We start from the raw sequence: 23,134 nt of genomic DNA, 5'->3' as shown, positions 1-23,134 counted from the left end.
AATATTTTTGCTACATTTTTTTTCTTCTTTTCAACAAATAAATTTTTGTTCTATTCTTTGTAAATTCTGTTTTAAAAATATGCCGTGAAACCTTAATTTTTTGAAGAATTATTTCATATTTATTTCTGAAAATAGGAAATTTTCAGATTATCATAGTGAATTCTGTGAATGAACTATTTTCTTTCACTAATTATAGAAATCTAACTATTGTATTTTTCTTGAATATTCTGTATTGCTGTGACTTACTTTTTTATTTATGTTTTCTTTTCAAATGCGGAAATATTTTATTTCAAAACTTACTTTACATCACTTTTATATTTTAAATACTGCTACACTAATCATGAAAACCCTTGTTGTTTACAAAAAAGACAATATCTCTGTGAGATTAAAATAAAAATAGAAAAAGTAATTTCTATACCAAAAAGGCAATCTAAACGCTATTACTTTCTTAAAACTGGTGATACTGGTGTAGAATGTGTGTCTGGTCACAACTAATTTTGGGGCAATGTTTAACAAGTTAGTAATAATTAAATTTCTGTCTGTCACGAAAAGGAGGCTTTGCACCTTTATTGCTTTCTAATTCAAATACTTTGGAGAATATGAGGAATAAGTCTAGAAAGTTGAGGCACTGAGTCATCACAGCAAATTGTTGAAGGAGGAGGACGAAGGCAACTGCTTAAATAATTGGGAATTAACCTTAGTTAACTGTTGTTTGATGAGGTTTAGATAAAAGTTATGTATCTAAAATGAAAGTGTTTTGTCCAATGATTATAATGCTGTGAAGCAACTGAAAAAAAAAATATCAGTATAGGGGAATAAATAATTCTGGTTGTTGTGATTATTATAATAAATTGGAATTAAAAAATAAGAATAAAAAGTTGTTCCACATTATCTTGTTCAATCAATTTTGTATTTTTTGCATAGTGCTGTTATCTAAGAGCAGAGTTATATAAAATGAAAAACTTTCTGCAAGTACAAAATCTCAATTAAAAACTTTCTGAGTGCATTCATTAACACTTGTAACTACTATTTTTAAGATCCTTTCATTGACACCTCATTTTGGCGCAGTTTGCTTAAAAATCTCTGATTTTTATAAAAATGTTCCGTTTTTATCGAACTCTGTATTGATTTATACCACAAGGATGAGTTAGATAAAAGGCTGAAAATATAAAATCTAAAAATATTATGTGCAAAAACACTTTTTAAATAATTGAAAAAATACTTGAAATTCAAGGGGAAAAAAGTGTATGTAAAAAACATCCACAAAATGTTTTATAGAACTCCTATATTGACTCGTACCACAGAGATGAATTTGGTAATAAAAATCTTGTAATGTTATGTGCAAAAACACTTTTAAATTTTTTAAAATATGCCTGAAATAAGAGTGTGTAGAAAACACTTATCCACAGAATGTTATCAATGTGTTAATAAAAATATTGATCCAGGAATTTATTTAAATTGTGTGAATATGAATTCTTAATGTGTGATTTTTATATCATGTGAATGCGAATCTTGACATTTAATTTTAAAATGGCTTAAATACGAATCTCAGTATTTTATTTAAAAACAGCGATAATACAACTCTCGATGTTTGATCTTAAAATCGTGTAAATAAGAATCCCGATATTTGATTGTAGCAATGTGTGAGTATGAATCTCGTTGTTTGATTTTAACATCACGTGAATATAAATTTTAGTCGTTCATTTAAAAATAATGCAAATATAATTTCCGATGTAAAATTTTGTAGTCACTTGAACACGAATCCTAACTGTGGCTTTTAAATCATGTGAATATGAAGCGCGGTATTTGATATAAAATTGTGAAAATACAAAACACAATGAGTGATCTTAAATCGCATAAGTGGGAATCTTGTTGTGTGATTTGAAATTGTGAATGTAGTTTTAAATCGCGCTTGCATTGGAAAAAAAAAGCATGAAAACAAATTTTTTTTCTCGGTAATTCGAAAAATGCAAACTTTCTTTGAAGGGGCACATTATTTATTTATTTTTTTGTAATAATAAAAAAATTTAAGTGATGTTGACAAATTTTTCGCTAATGCTAATGTTCGTGTATATTGTACAGGACTGTCTATGATAAGAAATTAATACAATTAACCACTTTTATGAATTCTCTTTCATCTTTTTAAAATTCATGTTATTAATTCAATATGTTATCAATTAGATATATGATTGTGACTTATTGAAATGTGACTAAATATCTCTTTGCTTTCATATCATTTCCTTTAATGTATGTTTTTACTCATCTAAATTTTTAGATTTTTTTTTTGTGGATGTTATTTGAAAGCTTTGTGCTTATACTTTCTTCAAATTTTGTTTATTTATTTTTTTAGTTGTTCATCAAGAAGAATTCATTTTTGATGTTCAGGTCAGTTTTTCTTCTTAATATTTTTATTTAATTATAATTTTTGTTAGAAAAATTTTGTTTCTTCATGCATTATACTTTAAACACATTTAAAAAAAAAATTGCCTTAATGCTTATAAAAGTTAGTTTTTATCAGTATACAGATAAATAAATTGGTTCCTATTAATGTTCGCCGAGGCTATTTATATTTTAATTATGATCAAATTCTGTTTCCATAAGTTTTTCTTCTTCTTGAAAATTGTTAATATTAGTGCGTAATTTGTGTAAAGTATCTCTAGCATCAAAAAGAAATAAAAGTGAGCTTATAGAAGGAAAATTTAACAATGCATTTAACTATAAAACAGAACCTGATTGCCTTACTAATTAAATTCTTGATTAAATAACATTTTACCGTGTATTCCCCCATAAACATATTTTTTAAAAGTGTGTAACATATAATTAATTGTTCTCATACATTAAGATGTATCTAAGAACGATACATAAATATTTAATTTCTTTGCTATATCTATTTGTATCTTAAGAAGAACAACAGTATTTTATACTAAATCTTAGTACTTCATCCATCAAAAATAAAATGTTTTGTTGTCACTGTAGGCATTTCTTCTGCAAGCATGGAAAAACTTTTTAGTAATTACTAACAATACAGAAACTAAATTGAAATTTTAGTATTTGTAACTTGTAAATACTAATTGCGTTTGTATGAAAATGGGAAAAAAAACTTCTATACACGGTGGTATTTTAAGCTTTTATAGAATTTATTTAGAATTCAAAATTTAAAAAGATAATTTAGCATTTTCTACAATTTAGTGTAAAAGTAGACATTTTGTTAATAATCTAAAGTTCTAAAGCTTACTTTTGAAACATTGTTTATATTAAATTTGTGTCACATGCTTATAGAACTGAGTATTTTTTTTTTTTACTTAGAGTTTTTTTTCTAGAGGAGAAATCTTATATTCATTGAAATCTTATATAAACTTATTTTCATTTTATACTGTAATTTTTGTGGCAATTACACTAATAACTAGATAAGTAATTAAAGAGTGTTCATGTTTATTATGTATGTAGAATTATGAAATGTTTGAGTAATCCATTAACTGTGACTTTTGCTAACTTTTTAAGTACTAACTTATTTTTCCTGATTTATTTTAGGAGCGTCCTTTATCAAATGAGCCATTTGTCTTTCAATTACCATCTGTGTCTCCTGAAGAGATTTTTAACACATTAGAAAAAAAGTCAAGCCTGAGCAAAGTAAATTTTTCTGAATAATTTTTTGTAGAGCTCTATAAAATTGTTTTTCTGAATAAAGTTATGATGAATAGAACTTTTGAATTGTATTCAATGATTAGATGGTTGACCACCCTTATAACAGGCAGTCATTATGAAATTAAAGTACGTAAAAGAAAAAAAATATCTATCCTGTATTTTTGTAATTTAATTCTCTCTACCTTTTCATAATAAATAGATCAATTAACAGATTATTATTTAATGTCACTCAATAATTAGAGGTCAAATTCTATTTTTAAATCTCCTTTTTCCTTAATTGCTTTAATCATGATAATAAATTATTCTTGTCTTTTGGTGTTTTATTTCTCCTCCAGTTAATTTTGAAATTTGTATTAATGGGTACTTTACTTTTGCCAAAACTCATTTAGCCATTTCTTCTTGGATTTCTTCTCTCTGACGTGACTATGGCTACATTGAACTTTTTATGTTAATTTTAATCTACTAGGTTACGGAAGCTTTATATTCGAATAGTTTGTTTTTCAATTATATTATAGTGTTAAATGTATATATAAAATATTCAATTTTAATTAGTAATTTTGTTTGATTTTTATTTAGTTTGAAATTAAATTAGCAGTAACTATTATTTTGGTAAATTAGGATGCACAATTGTCGAGATATCTAGCATTGAAGTGGGCCTTCCTTTTTTTCAAGGATAAGCAGATAATAAAAAATATCAAAATTTGTAGGCTATTATTTCCATCTATTTCTAATGTCACCAAACATTAAATATACTACAACAACATTTAAAAAAGCCTTATTTTGCATATGGTATACTTACTGTATACACTGTATATTACATAGTGTATTTTTTTTTCAGTTTGCAGCTAAAAGAAAAGAACAACATATGTATTCTAAAGAAATTGCATCAAAAGAACAAAATGTGTCAAAACCAACTAGTTCATTTAGTGAGTATATAAATATTGAAATGGTTCTGATAATTTTTTTTCTCATTTATAGTTTTAAGTTTGTAGTTAAATATATATTATTAAAATATTTTTTATTAATGTTATTTATCTGAGTTTATTTCCCTATTTTCGTTCATACCAACTACTATTCTCAAGGTGCCAAACTTTTTTGTACTTGTAAAAAATAAGGGAAAAAAATTAGTTTGACCGTACGCAAGTTTGTTTCTTCCTGTAAATTAAGAAAAAATTCAAAATATTAAAGCAATTAAAATGAGTAATAATAATACATCCAAATTGGAAAATGCACTAAGCAGCAGTAAAACCAAGATGAATTAAACAAATAAGACAATGAAAAAAAATGTTAAAAAATATTGCAAAAATATGACAGCCAAAGCTGACTTCGTCAGGGGGTACCAGCTTTGGATGTCATAAATGCAAAACGTTTTTTATCGAGAAAGCCAAGAGAAAAAGTCAAAAAATTGCTTTCTCTGTACCACAAAAGTTTTGCCATAGTCCAGGAAAAGAATGTGTAAAATACAAAAAAACAAAACAAAGTAGAATACAATTTAAAATACAATTAAAATACAGAAGCATATACAGCAGAATAAAAACATGACCAGTACAGAAGGAAAGTAGGAAAGAAATAACATTAGAAATTACTTAAAATAACAAAAATAAAATAGTTAAAATTCGTGTCCAACCAAGCTTGTTAATTTTTCTTTTAAATATTATGTTTTTAAGTAGGTAACAGTGAGTTTATTTTAACGTTTATAAAGTAAAGTTCACTATGGATCGATCATAAATAAATTATTACGCAAGGTATTCCAATAGTGTTGCTCTATGAAATATCCTTTGATTAAGAATTTTTAAAACCATGGTTTCAAATTAAGAAATTGTTCGTTTCCATCGCTTATTATTTTTATGTTGCCCTATGCCATGTAACTGTTTTATAAAATTTTTTGAAATTACAAAAATTTAACTTATCAAAGTCATTTGACTTTGACTAAAAAAAAGGCTGTCATAAATATTGTGTTAGATGTTGATCAACTAATAAATATTCTTAAAAACCATTTCGTTTTCAACATCGAAATTGTCGGAAGTTTTTTATTCTTAAAGTTGATTTCTAACTTAGGGTACCTTATAATTAGTTTTCATAAGAATAATGCAAATCTTGGTTTTTTTATTCTTATTTTTTTATTATTTTTATTATTATTTTTTTAAAATTGTAAAGGTCTGCATTTTTTTTAAAAAAAGAATAATAATAATAACTATTAAAATATAATGTTGAGACAACCCATGTTTTATTATTTATAAAAAGCAGCTACTAAATTTAATCTTTTTGTAACTAAATGGATTAAAGCTATATTTATTGTTTTAAAAAAAAATTATCTTGTTGCTTTCATATTTTTTTCTTTTTAATAAATTTGAATTTAATCTCTTTTTAATTGCTCTGCAACTGTGGAACAGTTGGAACAACATGTTGGTTGTAAGAGCTTGGAGACAGAATAATTTAGATTGTGATATATTCAAAAAAAAGAAACTGGTCTTTAATATGCACCATTTTTTAAATGCTGCTAAAAATATATCAATACATATTTATTAGACCCATTTGTGTATTTTATTTAATTTTTATCTTAGACAGCACAACAGAAAATACAGTTGATGTTAAAGCCATCAAAATGGAAGTTGACAAAGAGAACCAGGGAATTATATCAGCTATGTCACCTGAAGAAATTAAGAAAAAAGTGGAACAAATTAAAAGTCAATATGGTAAGAGTTCTAACGCATATTTTTTTAAAATTTCATTTATTGATTGCTTGCATGAAAATCGGGAACTGTTGCTGTAATTATTAAAATGTTTTATTTGTTTTTTAAAAGATCCAAAACTATTGAAATTTCTTCAAAATAAGGGGAAACACAAGAATATTTCTGAAGGTAAGTTGCTACAATATAAGCCGTATATTTCAAATGTTGTTCAGTTAAATCTTTTTTTCTACGGTTGGCTATTTTTTAAAAATTATTATTATTTTAATAATTTTCAATGTGTTTTATGCACACACAGATGTATAGATGATTAATGCTTCAAAAATTAAGGAACTAAAATGAAAGGCCAAAGTATAACAATTTTGAAAACATTTGCAGTAGTTGCTGCAGCAATCATTTAGTTTGGTTCTGCTTATGAGACATTTTCTGGAAATTCTCACCTTCGATCAGATCAATTGATATGCTTTTCTCTTGGGCACTTACGCTTTTTGTTCGTTCAATTGCATGACATAATTCAGGATTTGTATTATAGTAAAACTAAATTTCTTTTGTGCTACATTTTCTCTATAATTGTTTTCTTTTTTAACCTTACATCTGTATTGATTATGAAACTGTTGAAGGATTTTTCTGATTTTGTAAATGTTTCAAAGCATAGATATCTTTCGCCGCTATACTTAATGTTGCCCTAAGCTTTTTTGGAAGATCATTCTTATATTTCCTGATACTTTTGATGATGATACATTTCTGTACTGCCTTGCATAATATGCTTAGATTGAATTTATTTTTCACAAAATTCTCTGGACTCCATTTAAAAGTTAAGTTTTGTATAAAAGTGAAGGATTTTTCATTTATTTATGCAATTTTAATAAAGAATTTGCTACATTAAAAAAAAAGTAGTAATTCATATTTTACTGTAAGTATTGCAATAATTATTGTTCAAAACAGCTTGAAAAATTTTAAACTGTAATGCTATGCTGCTTTTAAATATAAAATTGTTTAAGGGAATAAAAAAAAAGCACATCACTATATTTAGCTGTGAATTCAGTGAAATGAAAATTAGTTTTATTATGTTTCAAAAACCATTAAATTTGTATTAAAATATTCTGCTTGATCATTTATTTACAAATGCAAATAAAACTACTATTATTAATTTACCCTCTAATTGGCATATATCTGGGCTCAACTATATTGTGTTCATATGTATATTTGTATTTATATTTTAAAATGTACATTTTGAATAAATTTAAATTTTTAAGGGCACACTGGCACTTTAAACTCAACACCTGCTTTAAAAAAGTTTTTTGTACAACAGTCTACTTCTGATCATGATGTGAACTGTGATGAAGTCCTAAGAGAAGAAGGAAATGCTGAATGTGATGGTCTAATTTTGGAACGAGCTTTAAAAGATACTGTTATACCTGAAAGCTCTGGCATAATTGAAAACTTTAAAAATAAAGATATTGGTTTGTATTACGATTAACGATTTTTGTTTTGTTTTACGTTTTGTTATATTATTTCAGTAAAAGTATTATCTATCTCTGGTGCCTATTATTTTTTTCAACTTGCAAATTACTTAGCTATAAATAAAAATATGAGTAATGAAATAGAAACTCGGTTTTCTGAGTAACATTTGCCTATTTTTCTAGCTAATTTTATTAATAAAATTAAATTTAAGATTTTGTACTTCCCAAGTAAAAAAGCTTTCACAAAATTTTAAAAAAATTCTAGAAATCATTAAGCATTTTGTTTTAAAATTCTGCAGTTTTTATTAAATAAAAGTAAAGATTTTGTTAAGTTTTTTTCCCTTTGAAAAAGCTTTAGGAAAATTCCTTTAGTTTGCCTTAATGAAAACTGTGAAACTTTATGTTAATACGCTTAAGGTTTTTTAGTGTTTTTATTTTTCATTAAATCTTGGAGCTAAATTATTTTGTTACATGAATTTCAAAAATTCCAAAAGATTTTTAAAATAGTTAAAATAAACATTATGAAGAATAGTTGATTCAAGCATTTTGAAAAATAGTTAATCTAAACATTTTAAATTTATTCACTTTAAATTACTTTAGTTTATTTTAAATCTTGTATTAGTTGCTTAAAAATGTTATTACTTGTTAAAAATCTCAATCTGTATTATTTCTTACTGTGAGCAAATTTTGCAATTTTATAATTTGAGTTTTGTCTAATACTTTTAAAAGTATTTCACTAGTTTTGCATTTAAATTAACATAAAAGTAAATAAAATCATCTTAAATTAACTGTTTTTTTCCTTTAAAAAAGCTTAAGGGAGATTCATTTAGATTTTCTTCACAAAAGCTGTAGAATTTGGTGCAAAAACGCTTCAGGATTTGTGGAGTTTTTTTTTCTTTTTTTCCCCCTTAAGTCTTTGTGCTTAAAATTCATTTACATGAATTTCAAAAATCTTTAAGGTTTTTAAAATAGCTAATATAAACATTTTGCAAAAAAGTTTATATAAACATTTTGCAAAAAAGTTAATATAAACATTTTTAAAATAGCCAATGTAAGCATTTTGAGTTAATTTACTTCAAATTATCAGATTCTTGTGCTAGTTGCTGAAAAGTCTTATTACTTATTATAATCTCAATTAGAATAACTTTGTGCTAAGAGAAAATCTTAAGATTTAACACCTGCAATTTGGTTTAGTACTTATAAAGAGTTTAGCGAATTTTGAGTGCAAACAAACATAAAAATATCATTTTGTATAAACTAAACAAAGAGAACAATTCAAATTTTTCCATCGATTAAAAATTTCCGTCATAAAGATTTGATTCCATCTTTGAAAAATAGTAAATAATAAAATAGGGTTAAAAATTCTAAAGGTAAATAAAATATTTTTTTTTTTTTTTTTTTTTTGTAAAAAAATTAATTTTTGAATGTCACTTTAGTTTGCTATTTTTTAAAATTTTCTTTATACATTTGATTGTTAAGATTGTTATTTCAATAAAAGTCATTTTTAATAAACTGTCTAAAGAATAAGGAAAGGGAATTTTTTAAACAACTTGAAATTTGTTTTCATCTTTTAAAAATTGTAATTAGGTTTATCATCTCCAATTCACCATTATATACTTCATGACATTTTGTTTAAATATTTTTGCATCATATAATATTTTTTAAGAGCCATTGAAATTCAGAAACATCATATCAAGTAATAGATAAGATACTCCATTCACTTTGAATACTTTGTGGATGGTCCCCTAATGCATAATTTTAAATTTAAGCAATTTCAGAATTGTAAAGTATAAATAGTTGTCTGGTAATGAAAAACTTGGGAAATTTTGTGAATAAGTGGGAAAATCGCACATAGAATTGAAGTTAATTTCTTGGTGGCATGTAATTTAACTACAAAATGAATTATTTTACCAATAACATAAAGTTGTAATTTTAATAATAATGAAATCTGTCATAATATTTTTAAATAATATTTCATATTTTTTAATAATAAAATCTGTATGTTAAAATTTTTTAAAAAAATTTAAAATAGCATAGCAATAACTCTACTGTAGCCATTTTTATGACTTGAGGATACAAATCATCGAGTGTTTACTTCTTTGAAAGATATGGTAATAAGAATGTTTTGATCAACAGTCTTTAAATAGTCATCATAGGAAAATAATAATATAAAAACACTTGCCTGAAACATTAGCTTTCATAATTACTCTAAACTGCATGCAAGATCTTTACAATGTGCTTATATTTGAGATATATTTTGGATTATATTTCCGTTATATTTCCTAACTAAGTTTGAAATATCAAATTTTACTTGCAATAATCATAATGAAACTGCCTGAATAGTAACAACAGTTTTAAAAGTCTAACCTTTTCCTTAAACAATTTTTAATTTTTTATGTTTTTTAAGCACATTAGTGTAATGAAATTGCAAAAAATTTCATAAAACTAATTATTAAAAATGCTTAAAAATTTCTTTTTTTTTTCCTTTCTAGAAATACCTGGAGCGACTCAAAAAATATTAGCTGAAAGTAACAAAGGCAAGTGGCAAAATATGAATAAAATTGAAAAAGAAAAACTAGAATGGATTTCAGATTTACCTAAACCAAATCCTTTGTATTTAAAGGTATATACTTTCATTTTTTTGAGATGCTCTTTATTATAAAAATAATGATGCCCTTTGTCTACTAACTGTAGCTCACAGCCTAATGCTTTGAAATTCTTTCACTGTTTTATGAATGATTCCGATTTGCAGAAAAGGTTTAAAATTTTTTTATTATTGTGTTGACAGTACTAATTTTATACATCACAATTTACTTGTTTATTTATAACAATGTGTTAAAATTTCAGCTTTACTGACATGTAGTTATTTCTTCATTAGTTAAATATTTCTAAAACTTTTTTATTATTTTTCACTTCACTTTGATCAATATAGTTTTTAAAGTGATTTTTTAATTTGCCATTCAGAGTAAAGTAAAATTAACTATCTGCGTACATAATCCAAATTTATCTACAAAATCATAGTATTTCTTATATATAACATGAATTATAAGAATGAAAAGTAAAAATTAAACCAAGGTGAAAAAAATTTTTTTGAACTTTTTTTATAAATTAAAAAATTAATTCATCCAGGGGTGATTGGGGCTTCATGAAAAAATACTTAAAAATTTTATTAGGGAAAAAGTATATGCAAAGTATATGTTTATTTTGAATTTAGAAAATTATAAATTCTAATTGCAATTTTTATAAATGAGAATGAAAATGATATATTTCTTTTTAATCTTATTTCATGAAATTTTAATACTGACATGTTTAAATATAACTGAATAAATATCATCAAAATTTCAAGCCATTTCATTTTAAGAAATAAAAACATAACTCTTAATTGAAATTTCAATTTCTAAATATAGATTTGGACCATTCTTGAATAATAATAAAAAACTTCGAGAAAATGATAAAAAATTTTGGAAATTATTACTTTTACTTTTTAATTATTAGCGTGCATATAAAATTTAAATATTACAAACATGTTTTGTTTTATAAACAGATTATTCTTTCAAAACCTATTATTTCTTTTTTTATCAATAAAATTAGAATTGTAAGCTAATTATAATAGGTCCTGTGAATACAAATCATGAATTCGAATTTTAATAATACGGGACTATTAATTTTAATATTAGATTTTAAAAACTTGTAAATGCGAGTGGCAATATTGGTTTTCTAAATTGCGTGAATATGAGTCACAACATTTGATTTTTAAAGCATATAAATATGACTCATGATGTTTGATTTTTGACATGAATTTGAATCATAATATGTAAATTTTTAATCACACAAGTATAATTCTCTCTGTATAACTTTATATTAACTAAATGCAACTATCAATGTATGTTATTAAAATGGTGTGAATATATAATCCAAATAATAGCATATTCTAATGTTACTAATTGTTGCTTAATCTTTTATTCTATCTAATTCATACACTATTGATTTTCAAATTTGTTACTCTTTTATAAATATTTATTTTAATTCTTATCACAATCTTATTAAGAAATAAATCTTGTAAAATGCTTCGTTTTTTTCCTTATTTTTTTTATTATCAAAAAAATTAAGAAATAAATAAAGTGATCATTAAACTTTATAGTAAAGTTCCAAACTGTTTCTTCTAAATTAAAAAATTTGTAACAGAAAATACAAAAGTGGTTTTAAGATACCTTTAAACCAAATTGGAGAAAGCTGTAACTAATTTTTTGAAAAGCTTTTGAAAAAATCCATATATTGCCCATATCTGCAGTTCTTTTGCTCTGCTGCCTGTTTATATTTTTATTTAAGGACAAGTAATCATGAGATAGAGAAGATATGGGTGGGTCGTCAACAATTTTGACTCTTACATCAATTGGGATAACAATATCATAGTTATTACTTTTATTATTTTAGTTAGAAGCTTCTATTTCACACCTCAATATGTAAACAAGCATTATATTTAATTCAAGTTTTCAGAATCATTCATTGTTGCTAAAATTACATGTTTTGCAAAATTATTCTTTTTATTATATAAAATCTTATGCGAAAGAAATTATTGGGTATGCCTTATAATATTTCAGTGTTTTCAAAGCACTGAAACTTTAAAAGGCTTTTACATTTTAAAAGCATGCTGTAACTCTCTCTCATGCAAAGAGATATGCGTAATTCTTTGTTATTTCAATTGATTTATAAGACAGATTTTTTATATATATATATCATTTTACAATTTTAAGTTTGTTAAAATTTTTCTTGTTGTTAATGTGAAACTTTTAATATTTTAGGAGTAATTATAAAACTGTAAGAAATATTTTAATAGAAAATTGTTTCCTTGTGCTAAAAGGGTAATACAAAAAAAAGTTATTTGAACTCTGTGTTACTTCCTTTTTAAATGTTGTGCTTGAAAATAGATGGCCGTAACATAAACGTATAGTGTGTGTTTTTCTTCTTTTTTTTAAGATGCAAATTGTGCATCCAAAAATATTTCCTTTCCTAAAGAGAAAGCTTCATATTTTTAAAATTAAATTTCTTTTTTCATACAATAAATTGCAAGTAAGAGAAAATTCCTGAAGAATATTATAAAATGGCGCCTTGAAAAATGTTGGTGTTTTCCTTTTCTTACATGGTGTTTTCTTTAAATTTATGACTGTTATAGACTATTATTCATTTCTTTGTCCATTAGACTGGTTATACAGCTCGATTTGATTTTATGGGCAAATTGTTGGCTTATGATACAGATATACCTGTACACAAAGGACTACATCATCATGGAAAAGAACCTGAGGTAAGTAAATGTGAAATTTTTATTTAACAGAAACTGTCAGCTTTAATTAAATTTTTGTGTTTGCTGAATTTTCCTTTTTTATTAATGAAAGTTATTAGCTAACAGAAGTCACTGATGTTATATTATAGAATTATCTATAGTTTAGTTTAAAACAATGGCTAGTTTGCATGGTAAGAATGACAATTAATAATAAAATTCCAATTTTTTAAATATCTCTCCTGAAGGATATAATTTAAGTTTTTGAAAATTTTTAAAAAAAACTCGGATTAAGGTCTAAAATTGCCATTTTCACATGCTGGCCAAATTTCAGGACAATGTGACAAACAGTTCTGGAATTGTAAAAGAGACCCACTTGCTTTTCATTTTATTACTGTAAATTTTTTCATCTTATATATTTTTAAAATTTATTTCTTGATCTCCAAATTAGAATTAATTTTTTTTGTAAGAGTTATTTTGTTTTATTTTGAAACATGAAGTTTTAATTAGATAATTTTGCTTCTTAATAATTAAAAAATGTGTATTTTATCTTTATTTGATACAGATTGCTGGGTATTCATTGGAAGAACTATTTTTATTAGCTAGAAGTTCTTTGCAGTCACAAAGAATAACAGCCTTTCATACTTTAGCTCACATTCTAGATAATGTAAGATAATTTCAATTTTTGAATTGATACAATTAATATATTTAAATGGAAGCATCTATAATATATTTTTCAATTTATCAATTTTTTACTTATTTATTTAATATTTGTATTTATTTAATTAACATACTTATTTAATTAATATCTGTTTCAATTATTTGTATTATTTTGCTCCTTGAAATTTTTTTTTAACAAATATCAATTAAACTAATTAATATTTGTGTAAATGATTATTTATTTTAAGTGTTAAGTGCCAATAGCCCATCGTGCAGCTCTAGTGCGACGTAAATTAATTACAACAACTACTGCAACTTAAGTGTTAAGTTTGTATTTAAGTGATTTTTTTTCTTTTTCTTCTTAAGTAAAAGTTTAAACATACATTAATTAAGTAAACACATATCTATTTATTAAAAAAGAAAACAAATTTAGTGGAAATTTTTTGTGTGATTTGTCTTATAATATGGTTTAAAAACTATAAACAAACAAGTTGTTCTTTTATGTATTTCTTTTTTTTTTCCTTTATGTATATTGATCAATTTTTGTAATGTAAGTATTGTTTGAATATTTGTTGTTTTATTATTATTATTTAATTAGTCAGGGATTTTGAAGTTAGTTCTAATCTGCAATTTTAATAAAATTTGAATTCTTAATTCAAAAATTTCTAATAAATAAATAAAATACTCTAATGTTATTGTCTTACTGCAGTCACAGATTAAAATTCATCTGTTTGCAGTTACTTTTTCATTTATAGTAAAAATATCAAATTTGTAAGTCGGGACTCTTTGGTGGTTAGACTTGTGCTTTTTTTATGAAAAATTCCTTGCATTAAAAATAACCCTTAATAGATGTTCATAGTAATATCATTATGTTGCTTTATTTGTTATGATTTATTTGCAATATTTTGAATTACTTATTATTTTGTTTTTTAGTTATTAGTTAATGCTATTTGTATTTAATCTTTAGTATTGGTATGGAATGTTTGATAGCTGTTTTGACAACCCACTTCTTCCCACCCTCTTGGATGCTGGAATTGTTCCATTGCTACGATGGGCTTTAGATGATGTCACTGTGACATCTGTTGCTGCTACTATTACAGCAATTCACAGCCTTTTGATTAGTAAACCTGATGAAGTATATATATCTTCTTTTTTATCATGACATTAGTTTAAATGTTAGTCTGCTACAGTTAAAAAACTATATAATTTGTATTCCTTCGAGGGAAAATATTAACTATTGTTTTTAGGTTAAGGAATCATAATGATTGGGAACCCATCAAATTTTTATACTTTCTAGATTCCATTTACTATAACTTGTTCTTGTAAGTCTAAGAAAATGTCTCTTTGCTTAACTTTCATCATAAAGTACTACAGTGGGGAATTATTTTAAATTCCTTTTAGTAAACAACCATCTGTCAATCCTTTATAAGGCCGCAGGAAGTATACTTCTAGATGTTTTTACGAGCAGTCGTATTATCGGAAAGATTGGAGAAGCCAAAAAATAACAAACGTTGTCAAGGAGTTCGACATCAGCCGCAGTGATGTGTCAAGGCTGTGGAAATAATTTTAAACAACTGGAATGTGTAGTAGATGTTACGGGGGAGGTTTTGTTCTATGTACGACGCCTGCAGAAGACGGGTACATATGCTAGCGACAAAATGTAGTTTGTTGTTAATATCCTTTATGTGACTAAATAAAACTGTTTTTCCCTTAATTATTTTAAATATCAAGTATATTAAGTAATGAATACTGACTTATGTCTTTCTAATATATCTATATATATATTTTAAATTTTATTTTACAAATTACATTTAACATGAACAATTTATTTTGAAAAATATGTTTTGCATTTGTATTGTCTTAGAACAATAAACTGTTTTTCATGTTTACGAATCTTAATTGAAAAGATTACAGCTGTGTTCAATGTCTTAAGAACTATTTAATATAAAATAAAATCAAACATAAGAAACCGCCATAAAAATTGTTGAATGTATTTGGAAATAAATTGGGACTCAGAAAAATTTAGCATTATTTAAATAAGTCAATATAATTATAAATTAATTATAATATCATTCATCTCTGAGAGATAAGAGTTTCACGCATAATGTTATCCTGCATAAAGCATTTTAATCACTTCACTTCAATCTGAAATATAGGCTTGTCGCATAATGTTATCCTGCATAAAGCATTTTAATCACTTCACTTCAATCTGAAATATAGGCTTGTCCCATAATGTTATCCTGCATAAAGCATTTTAATCACTTCACTTCAATCTGAAATATAGGCTTGTCTTATGAAAACATTTTGTTGGTTAAATGGAAGTCTTTTGCCTCACTTGGAACCTACTGATTTAGAAGAAACAAATGTTGTTATGGAAGAGTTAACTGATGCAGACTTGATTAAGTTGGATGTTATTAAAGTAAGTTACCAATTCTTATTTTTTTCTTTTGAATAATAAGTATTATTTCTTTCATGGTTACCAAGTTCTATCATGATTTGAGTTGGATCAAGTACATTATACATCATCAATATAATTATCATGAATTTGAAAGGTGAAAGTTGTTGATGTATGTGGTCTGATTTCTTGAATTTAAATATTTCTCTGCAATTATTGAGTAAATAGTTCCACTTTATCATTTTTGTAGTCAATATCAAAATTTTTATACGGTTGAATAGTGTGTGTGTGTTTTTTTTTTCAATCATAACAGACTGCTTTTGCCTCAAATCTTCACCTTCAGGGTGTTTTCTCCTGCTTTTTTCTATTTAGTGCACGATAGAGGAAAAAGAACAAGCGATCATCCGCACTTAGGATACACCCCCGTTTTTCCTTTGCCTCTTCACGTTGTATGATATCATGATTCGTGATTATCATGATACCATGGCATCGTGTGACGTAGAGTGGAAGAGGGAGGGTTGCAAGCAGTAATGTCTGACTAACATAAAAAAAAAGTAGCAGACAGCTTTTAACAAAAAATATTCTGATGATTTTTCTTGTATCCTAAGTTCAAGGAAAGGAGATACGTTTGCATTAAGCTATGCGTGCCAAACAGATTTTTCTATTACAAGTGATATTGTTGCCCACATCAATCGTGAAAAGCATCAAACTGCTTCTAAATTTCTCAAAGCAAATCAAAAAAATAATTTTTCAAAAAAAGTAAAAGAAACGATGATTTTTCTGTTATTCGTGCCGAATCCTTTTTACTGCTTTTATCATAGGGCATAACCTCCCAACTTGTGCTTCAGATCATGCTAGGCATTTATTTAGAAAAATGTTCCCCTATAGCAACATCGCTAAAAATTATGGGTGTGCGCGAACCAAAACAACAGCAATAACAAATGAAATGGCAAAATTTGAGAGGAAATATATCTTGGATACCATTAGGCAAAATGTTTTTTCACTTTCTATAGATGGCAGTTTTTTTAAATAATGCTACATCAGCAACATCTGCAGTTTTAAAACAGTAGCAGTTTTAAAAAAAATAAGAAGAAATACATTTATGAAGTATTGTAATCATTATTGACATATTTTGTTAATTTTGAACCTCTTCCTAAATTCTAAAAAATCAAGATGTGTTTTAATATAATTCTATAGAACCTTATATTTTATAGTAAGAACACATATCTTTATTAGTCAGTGTCAGAATCTTATTGTGGTCTATTTTATGTAACGTAAATAATATATTTTGAAATAAACTTCTTGTAGGAAATGTGAATCAGGTTTAATTTTCAATATTGCGCTATGTCGTGATAAAGAAAGAGTCTCCTTTTTATTTTTATTTTGTAAGGTTGGCAGGTCTGAATCATAGCTCTCTTTGATTTCCAGAGCATGAGTTGCGTAATTATTTCCATTAAAACTTTTATTTTCATTGATTTTACTGGTAGCAATTTTGTAACATTATTACAAAAAATATTTTATTTTAAGTTTTGTGTGTAATTCTTAAATTAATTATAGTTAGGGCTGCAGGTTTGTCGCGGCGCCAATTTCCAAGAAATTGTCATCTTTTTTCCTAAAATCCGCGAATTTCTCAATATGTCTTGACCTGCACGAAAATTGCTTAAAATTTGATTTTTTTTCATTTTTTATTAATTATTTTTATTAACCAGAATTTTTTATTTTCCTGAACCTTAAATTGAACATGTAAAATTGATTAGATATTTAGGGGAGTGAATCAACAGCAAAATGACATGAAAATAGTTCAGAGATAAGAGATAATCACAATCTTGTCAACTAAGGTGGTTTTTCTATACTTAAGGAGGGTAATTACCTTCCTGAAGTCAGTAAGAGTACAAAAGAAATTGGAATCACAAAAGAAGGAAAATGTTATAAATCAAATCTTTGACAGAAAAATTGTTATACATGCTATTGCACTGGGCAATGAAATTTCTACTGCCTTTCCAAATATCCAATTAATTTTTCCTAGGCGGCTTCTTGTGATTTCTTAAATATAAATCAGTTTCTTAGACGAAGGGGGGGGGACTAGTAGTTAGTAGGGACTTGTAACTAGTAGTTTGAATGTAAAATGTTTGAGTTTTCACAGCAATTACTTCTTACAAAGCAACGGTCAAGGAATTGCGAGTTGGTGAAGGAAAATTGATCGAGTTTTGGAAATCAAAGACCGAACGCTCCAAAATTGGCGAAAGTGGCAATTCGAAGTTTGTTGGTGCCTAAAAATAGTGTTGGCGTAGAAAGATCGTTTTCTAAGTATAAAAATGTATTAAGTGATGAAAGACGAAGGATAAATGAGAATAATCTGACAATGTACAATACTTTGTACCAAAATTCTTTTCATTTAAATAAAAATATTAATATTTGCTTGAAATTCAAAGAAATACTTTTGTTGTGTATTTTTAAGCTTTTTTTATTATTTGAGCAATTTCTGTCTTATGCATCATTTATATAATAAATTTTCTTATGTTTAGAATTTGTGTAATTTTCAAAATTTCCCGCGATTTTTCCGCAAATTTGGGGTCTTTTTTTCCGCGACAAACTTGCAGCCCTAATTATATAATATTTCTCCTTATTTTTTCATCTTGTAATTTCAATTATATTGTTGGTTTGGTTAGCATAATTGTTTCTTGGGATTCTTTCCATTAATACCCCTAAACTCATTTCATGGATAGCAGTTTCATCATACTACTTAAAAAAATGTTTTTTTTGTTGTTATTTTTTATTAAATTTATATTGTATGGTCTTATCTGTCAATTATATTGTGTGTTATTATTAGGGATTTCTTCGAATGGATATTCTTCCTAGATTTTATTATATTCTTCAAGAGTTACCACCACCACCATTAGTTTGTAAACTAGTAATGGAAATTTGTGGTCACCTTGCTCAACATTCAAAGGAATCCTCTGATCAGGTAAATAAATATTATGTACAACAATGATTTATTAAATGATTTTATCATTGTCGTAAAAGTCTAAAAAAATTCTTGGTTAGTTCAATGTTTTTCAGTTAAAAATTTAAAGTCAAATATTGATGATATGTCTTCAAAATAATCCATTTTTGATTGGTTTTGCCATTTGATTTTTGCCTGTTTTGATTTCAATTACATTTTCTCACATAATTTCATTTGCTATTTTAAGAAATATGTGGAAATATATTATTTCTACCACTACTTATTATAATCATTTGCTATTTTATCTACCACTTTAGTACACAACTTTTAATGTTTTCAATTTTTCTGAAAATTAAAATTTTATTTCTAGTTATATTTCTGGTTCTAGCAACAATATCTTCTTAAAATACAATTATTTGTAAATATTTTGCAAGCGTACCTGCTTCCTTGAATTATAAAATAGTAGAAATTTCCCTGGCTAAAATTCAAAAATCTGCAGATCCCTGAGACAAATTTTTCTATTGGTCAAATTTGTAAAAAAGTATAATCAATGAAGAAACAAAAATTTTTTTCCATTACAATTAAAAAATTTTAAAATCCTTACAAAAATAGCTAAAAAAAGTATCCCCAACTGGGGTTGAGGAATAACTTTTAAGTAAATTAAATCAGTAAATTTTTCTGAAAATTTAAATTTTATTTCTATTTGGATTTCTGGTTCTAGCAACAATATCTGTTTAAAATACAATTATTTATAAATATTTTGCAAGCATACTTACTACCTTGAATTATTAAATAATAGAAATTTCCCTGGCTAAATTCAAAAATTTGCAGATCCCTGAGATCACTTTTTAAAATGGTGGTAAAATTTCTGCACAATTGATGGGAATTCTTTCAAAAATAATCGAAGCGGGTATGACTCTGGAGTAAAAAGATTTAGGTTGCATTCTAGGATTCCCTCTTTATTAATTCTTATTACTTTGTGAGTGATACAATTTAAATTTTTGAAATTTCTTTGTTCATTCTATCTGTATTATTCTATGTAGTTAAATATGATCACAACTTTCATACTATCTTTGCTTGTAAACAAAAATATTTGCCTTTTTTGTGGAGTATGTGGTTTTTGTACCTTTTTATTCTATTGTTTATATTAACTTGCAAGCAAGCTGTAATGGATATTTTTTATTATATACTCTTTAAAGGAGGTTTTGAATCATTACTTTGCAATCTCTATGGAGACAGAATTTCTATTTGATCTAAAGTACCATGAAAAATTTGATGGGCCTAAAATGCTAGCTCATGATGTTATTTGAATCGAAATAAAATTTGCAACAATTGTGGTAAAAAAGTTAAAAATTATTCTTTGGGTCTTTAGAAAATGCTCAAATTTATTCTAAACGATAAAAAAAAGGTGTAATTTGGCTTATGAAACTACCAATGTCATTAAATTTTGAGAAATATTAAGTATTTTCAAAAACTTGTTATTTACAAAAGAGTTAAGTTTCTAACTTGTATTTTCTAAACTTAGTACATATTTTGTGTGCGTTCAAATAGTAACATTTTTTGTATGTATTCAATAGTACTTTATTTACCTAAAGTTTTATTTTAAAACATGCTTCTTCATGTATAATTTCAACCTGTGCAATTTTCCATGACATTTGAAATTGACATAAATATTCTTACGTTATTTACAGTTTCGTCAAAAAGAGTTTAATTCTGATTCTAGATGTATAAAGATTTATTGTTTCCCTCACTTTAGCACTATCAAAAAGGAGTTGAGTCTAGTTTTTGAGTGTATGAGGTTTTGATGTGTTTTGTTCAAAAAATAAATAAATGAGTACTCTAGGAAACTATTTTTCGACTTATAAAAACTGTAAAATTATTTCACATGCCATCACAATACCTATAACTTGTATTTTTGTTCAAGACTGTTAAATATTTGAATGCATGGTCTTTTATTTTGATTAATTTAAAAATGAACCATTGTGTTGAACATAATTATGCTTTTTTGAAGAGTGTTACTTAATTATATTTAATATTTTAGGTTGCCTTATATCAACCTTTGATGAAGTTGATCTTTCAAAAATTTTTACCTCTTTCCTGGCACTTTATAGGTAAGATATAAATAAGATAAAGTATAGTTGAAATCAGAATTATTCCATTTTTTTTATTTTTAACTAAAGATGTTAAACAATTTTATTTGGAACTAAATTTATTTCTTCTTTTTTTTTCACCTTTCACATCTATTTCATTTCACTTTGATATAATTGAAATTAAAAATAAACTTTTATGATTGAAAGCACTAAAATGAGTGTTTGTGGTACTGTTTTCATGATACACCTATGGTTGTTCTAAGAATTGGATAAGTTTGATTGAACAATTTTGATTTCAATGTTGAAGTTTTATTTATTTTAGATGGAAGCAAGCTCACTGATTCAGCTAATTATTGTTGCCCTATGTCGTCAGCTATGAAACTTATGAGAATTCTATCTTCATCTAGCAAAGTTAATGCTTCGTATTTAGTATGTTAATTCACTGCATATCAGATATTGTCTTAAATTTAAATTTCTGGTAAATATATTTATTATTTATTTATTTTAGATAGAAAAATATGAGCTAGAGAAAATCTTGACTTTATATCTTTCTCTTTCTCCTAAGTAAGTAATTATTTTGATATTTTACATTATTTTGTAAGTTAAACAGATTTTTTTGAATTAATTAGAATTAAATTAATCATTTATTCATTAGTTTTCTAATAATTCTTAAGGTATAAACAGCCTATTGTGTATTATTATTGGGTAAAATCATTATAAAAGTTTATTTTTTATTTTTCATTTTTTAAGTTTTTTATTCTTTTTCTTTAGTGATGGAAAAATGGCTTCTTTGGAGGTGCAAAATGTTATGATTGAGACTCTAAAAACTTTACACACATTACTTCGCTATGGATATGGGTTTCAAGTCTACTTGTAAGATTTTATTTAAATGTTAAAACTAAATTTATATGTTGAGTTTTGAAATGTAATTAAATGCGTGTTTATATTCAAATAACTTGAAATGATTAATTTTATCAGAAAAAATTGACTAATTTCTTTGAAAAAAACTATCTTTAAAATATTATTTGAATTATATGAGAAAAATATTCATATGTATTCTAAAGACATATCATATCATTAATTTTTTGTTGTACATATATTTTTTCGAAATATTGCATGATTGCTATAGTAATTTCTTGTTTTGCAGTGATTTATACTCAATTTTTCTGAGACAAATGAAGTTTTGTCTAAGTCTAAATTTAAATTCGAATGAAAAAGAGCATTGTCAAGACTTTGAATATGCCTCTCACCTTTTCAAAATGTTTGAAGCCATTGCAATCATTATTACAGAACAATCTGACTGGTAATTTTTTTTTTAAATTTTATGTTTATAAGTGCTATGTATAACTTTAAGTTTTTTTCTTTATTTTCTATAACCTGTAATAACACAGTGACCTCATAATGGAAAAATTGAAGAGTGCAGTGATAAGTATAAGTTGGAAATTTAATGCAAACATCCGAAAATGAAGGAAAAGGGTTTAATTTTTGTTTGAGTTACCTAAAAGCCCAATTTTTTTCTCAATAAACTGTTTGTGTAAACTTTGAAATAATTTTTTGGGTGCCTGGAACTATTTTTCTTACTAAAAAGTCTCGAGAAAAAAATTCACTTTGCTAATTGTAATCTTCATATAGTTTTTCATAAGTTGATAAAAGATCTTTGTATTTTATATATATGTTCTCTTAGATCATTGACTAGTTTTGCAGCTTCAATTTGATCATAGAAAAAAATAACCATTTTTTCAATAAAATAAAATTCAACTGCTTTCCTGGGTTAGTAAAAAATTCATAATTTCAAATTAGTCTTTACTCTTTTTTAAGGGGGAGGGAAAGCAAAGGATGAGAATATGATGGAATGAGAAAAGCTATGGAAAGTCATTCTATCTATAATTAGTAAATGTATAAGTACAAAATTGAACCAATCTTTAAACATTTTCAACTTGTAATTATGTCTTTATCAATTGCTCAGTAA

General features: G+C 25.5%; 1 protein-coding gene across 1 annotated transcript in view; it reads left to right on the top strand.

The window, feature by feature from the left end:
• Positions 1-23,134, top strand: part of LOC107438484 (RNA polymerase II-associated protein 1) — a 54,844-nt gene that overhangs the window by 9,536 nt on the left and 22,174 nt on the right. The window contains exons 5-21 of the mRNA XM_087167740.1: positions 2,351-2,385; positions 3,532-3,630; positions 4,484-4,571; positions 6,210-6,341; positions 6,450-6,506; positions 7,592-7,798; positions 10,291-10,421; positions 12,999-13,100; positions 13,642-13,743; positions 14,704-14,871; positions 16,021-16,155; positions 18,962-19,096; positions 21,117-21,186; positions 21,488-21,594; positions 21,674-21,729; positions 21,937-22,038; positions 22,313-22,468. Coding sequence (XP_087023866.1) covers positions 2,351-2,385; positions 3,532-3,630; positions 4,484-4,571; positions 6,210-6,341; positions 6,450-6,506; positions 7,592-7,798; positions 10,291-10,421; positions 12,999-13,100; positions 13,642-13,743; positions 14,704-14,871; positions 16,021-16,155; positions 18,962-19,096; positions 21,117-21,186; positions 21,488-21,594; positions 21,674-21,729; positions 21,937-22,038; positions 22,313-22,468 — 1,882 coding nt within the window. The remainder of the gene's footprint in view (positions 1-2,350; positions 2,386-3,531; positions 3,631-4,483; positions 4,572-6,209; positions 6,342-6,449; positions 6,507-7,591; positions 7,799-10,290; positions 10,422-12,998; positions 13,101-13,641; positions 13,744-14,703; positions 14,872-16,020; positions 16,156-18,961; positions 19,097-21,116; positions 21,187-21,487; positions 21,595-21,673; positions 21,730-21,936; positions 22,039-22,312; positions 22,469-23,134) is intronic.

Source organism: Parasteatoda tepidariorum, chromosome 7 (assembly GCF_982258835.1).
Source record: "Parasteatoda tepidariorum strain Cologne lab strain chromosome 7, Ptep-v5.0, whole genome shotgun sequence".
Classification (NCBI taxonomy): Eukaryota; Metazoa; Arthropoda; class Arachnida; order Araneae; family Theridiidae; genus Parasteatoda; species Parasteatoda tepidariorum.
Note: the sequence above shows the minus strand (reverse complement) of the source record. Positions and strands in the feature narration are given on the sequence as shown.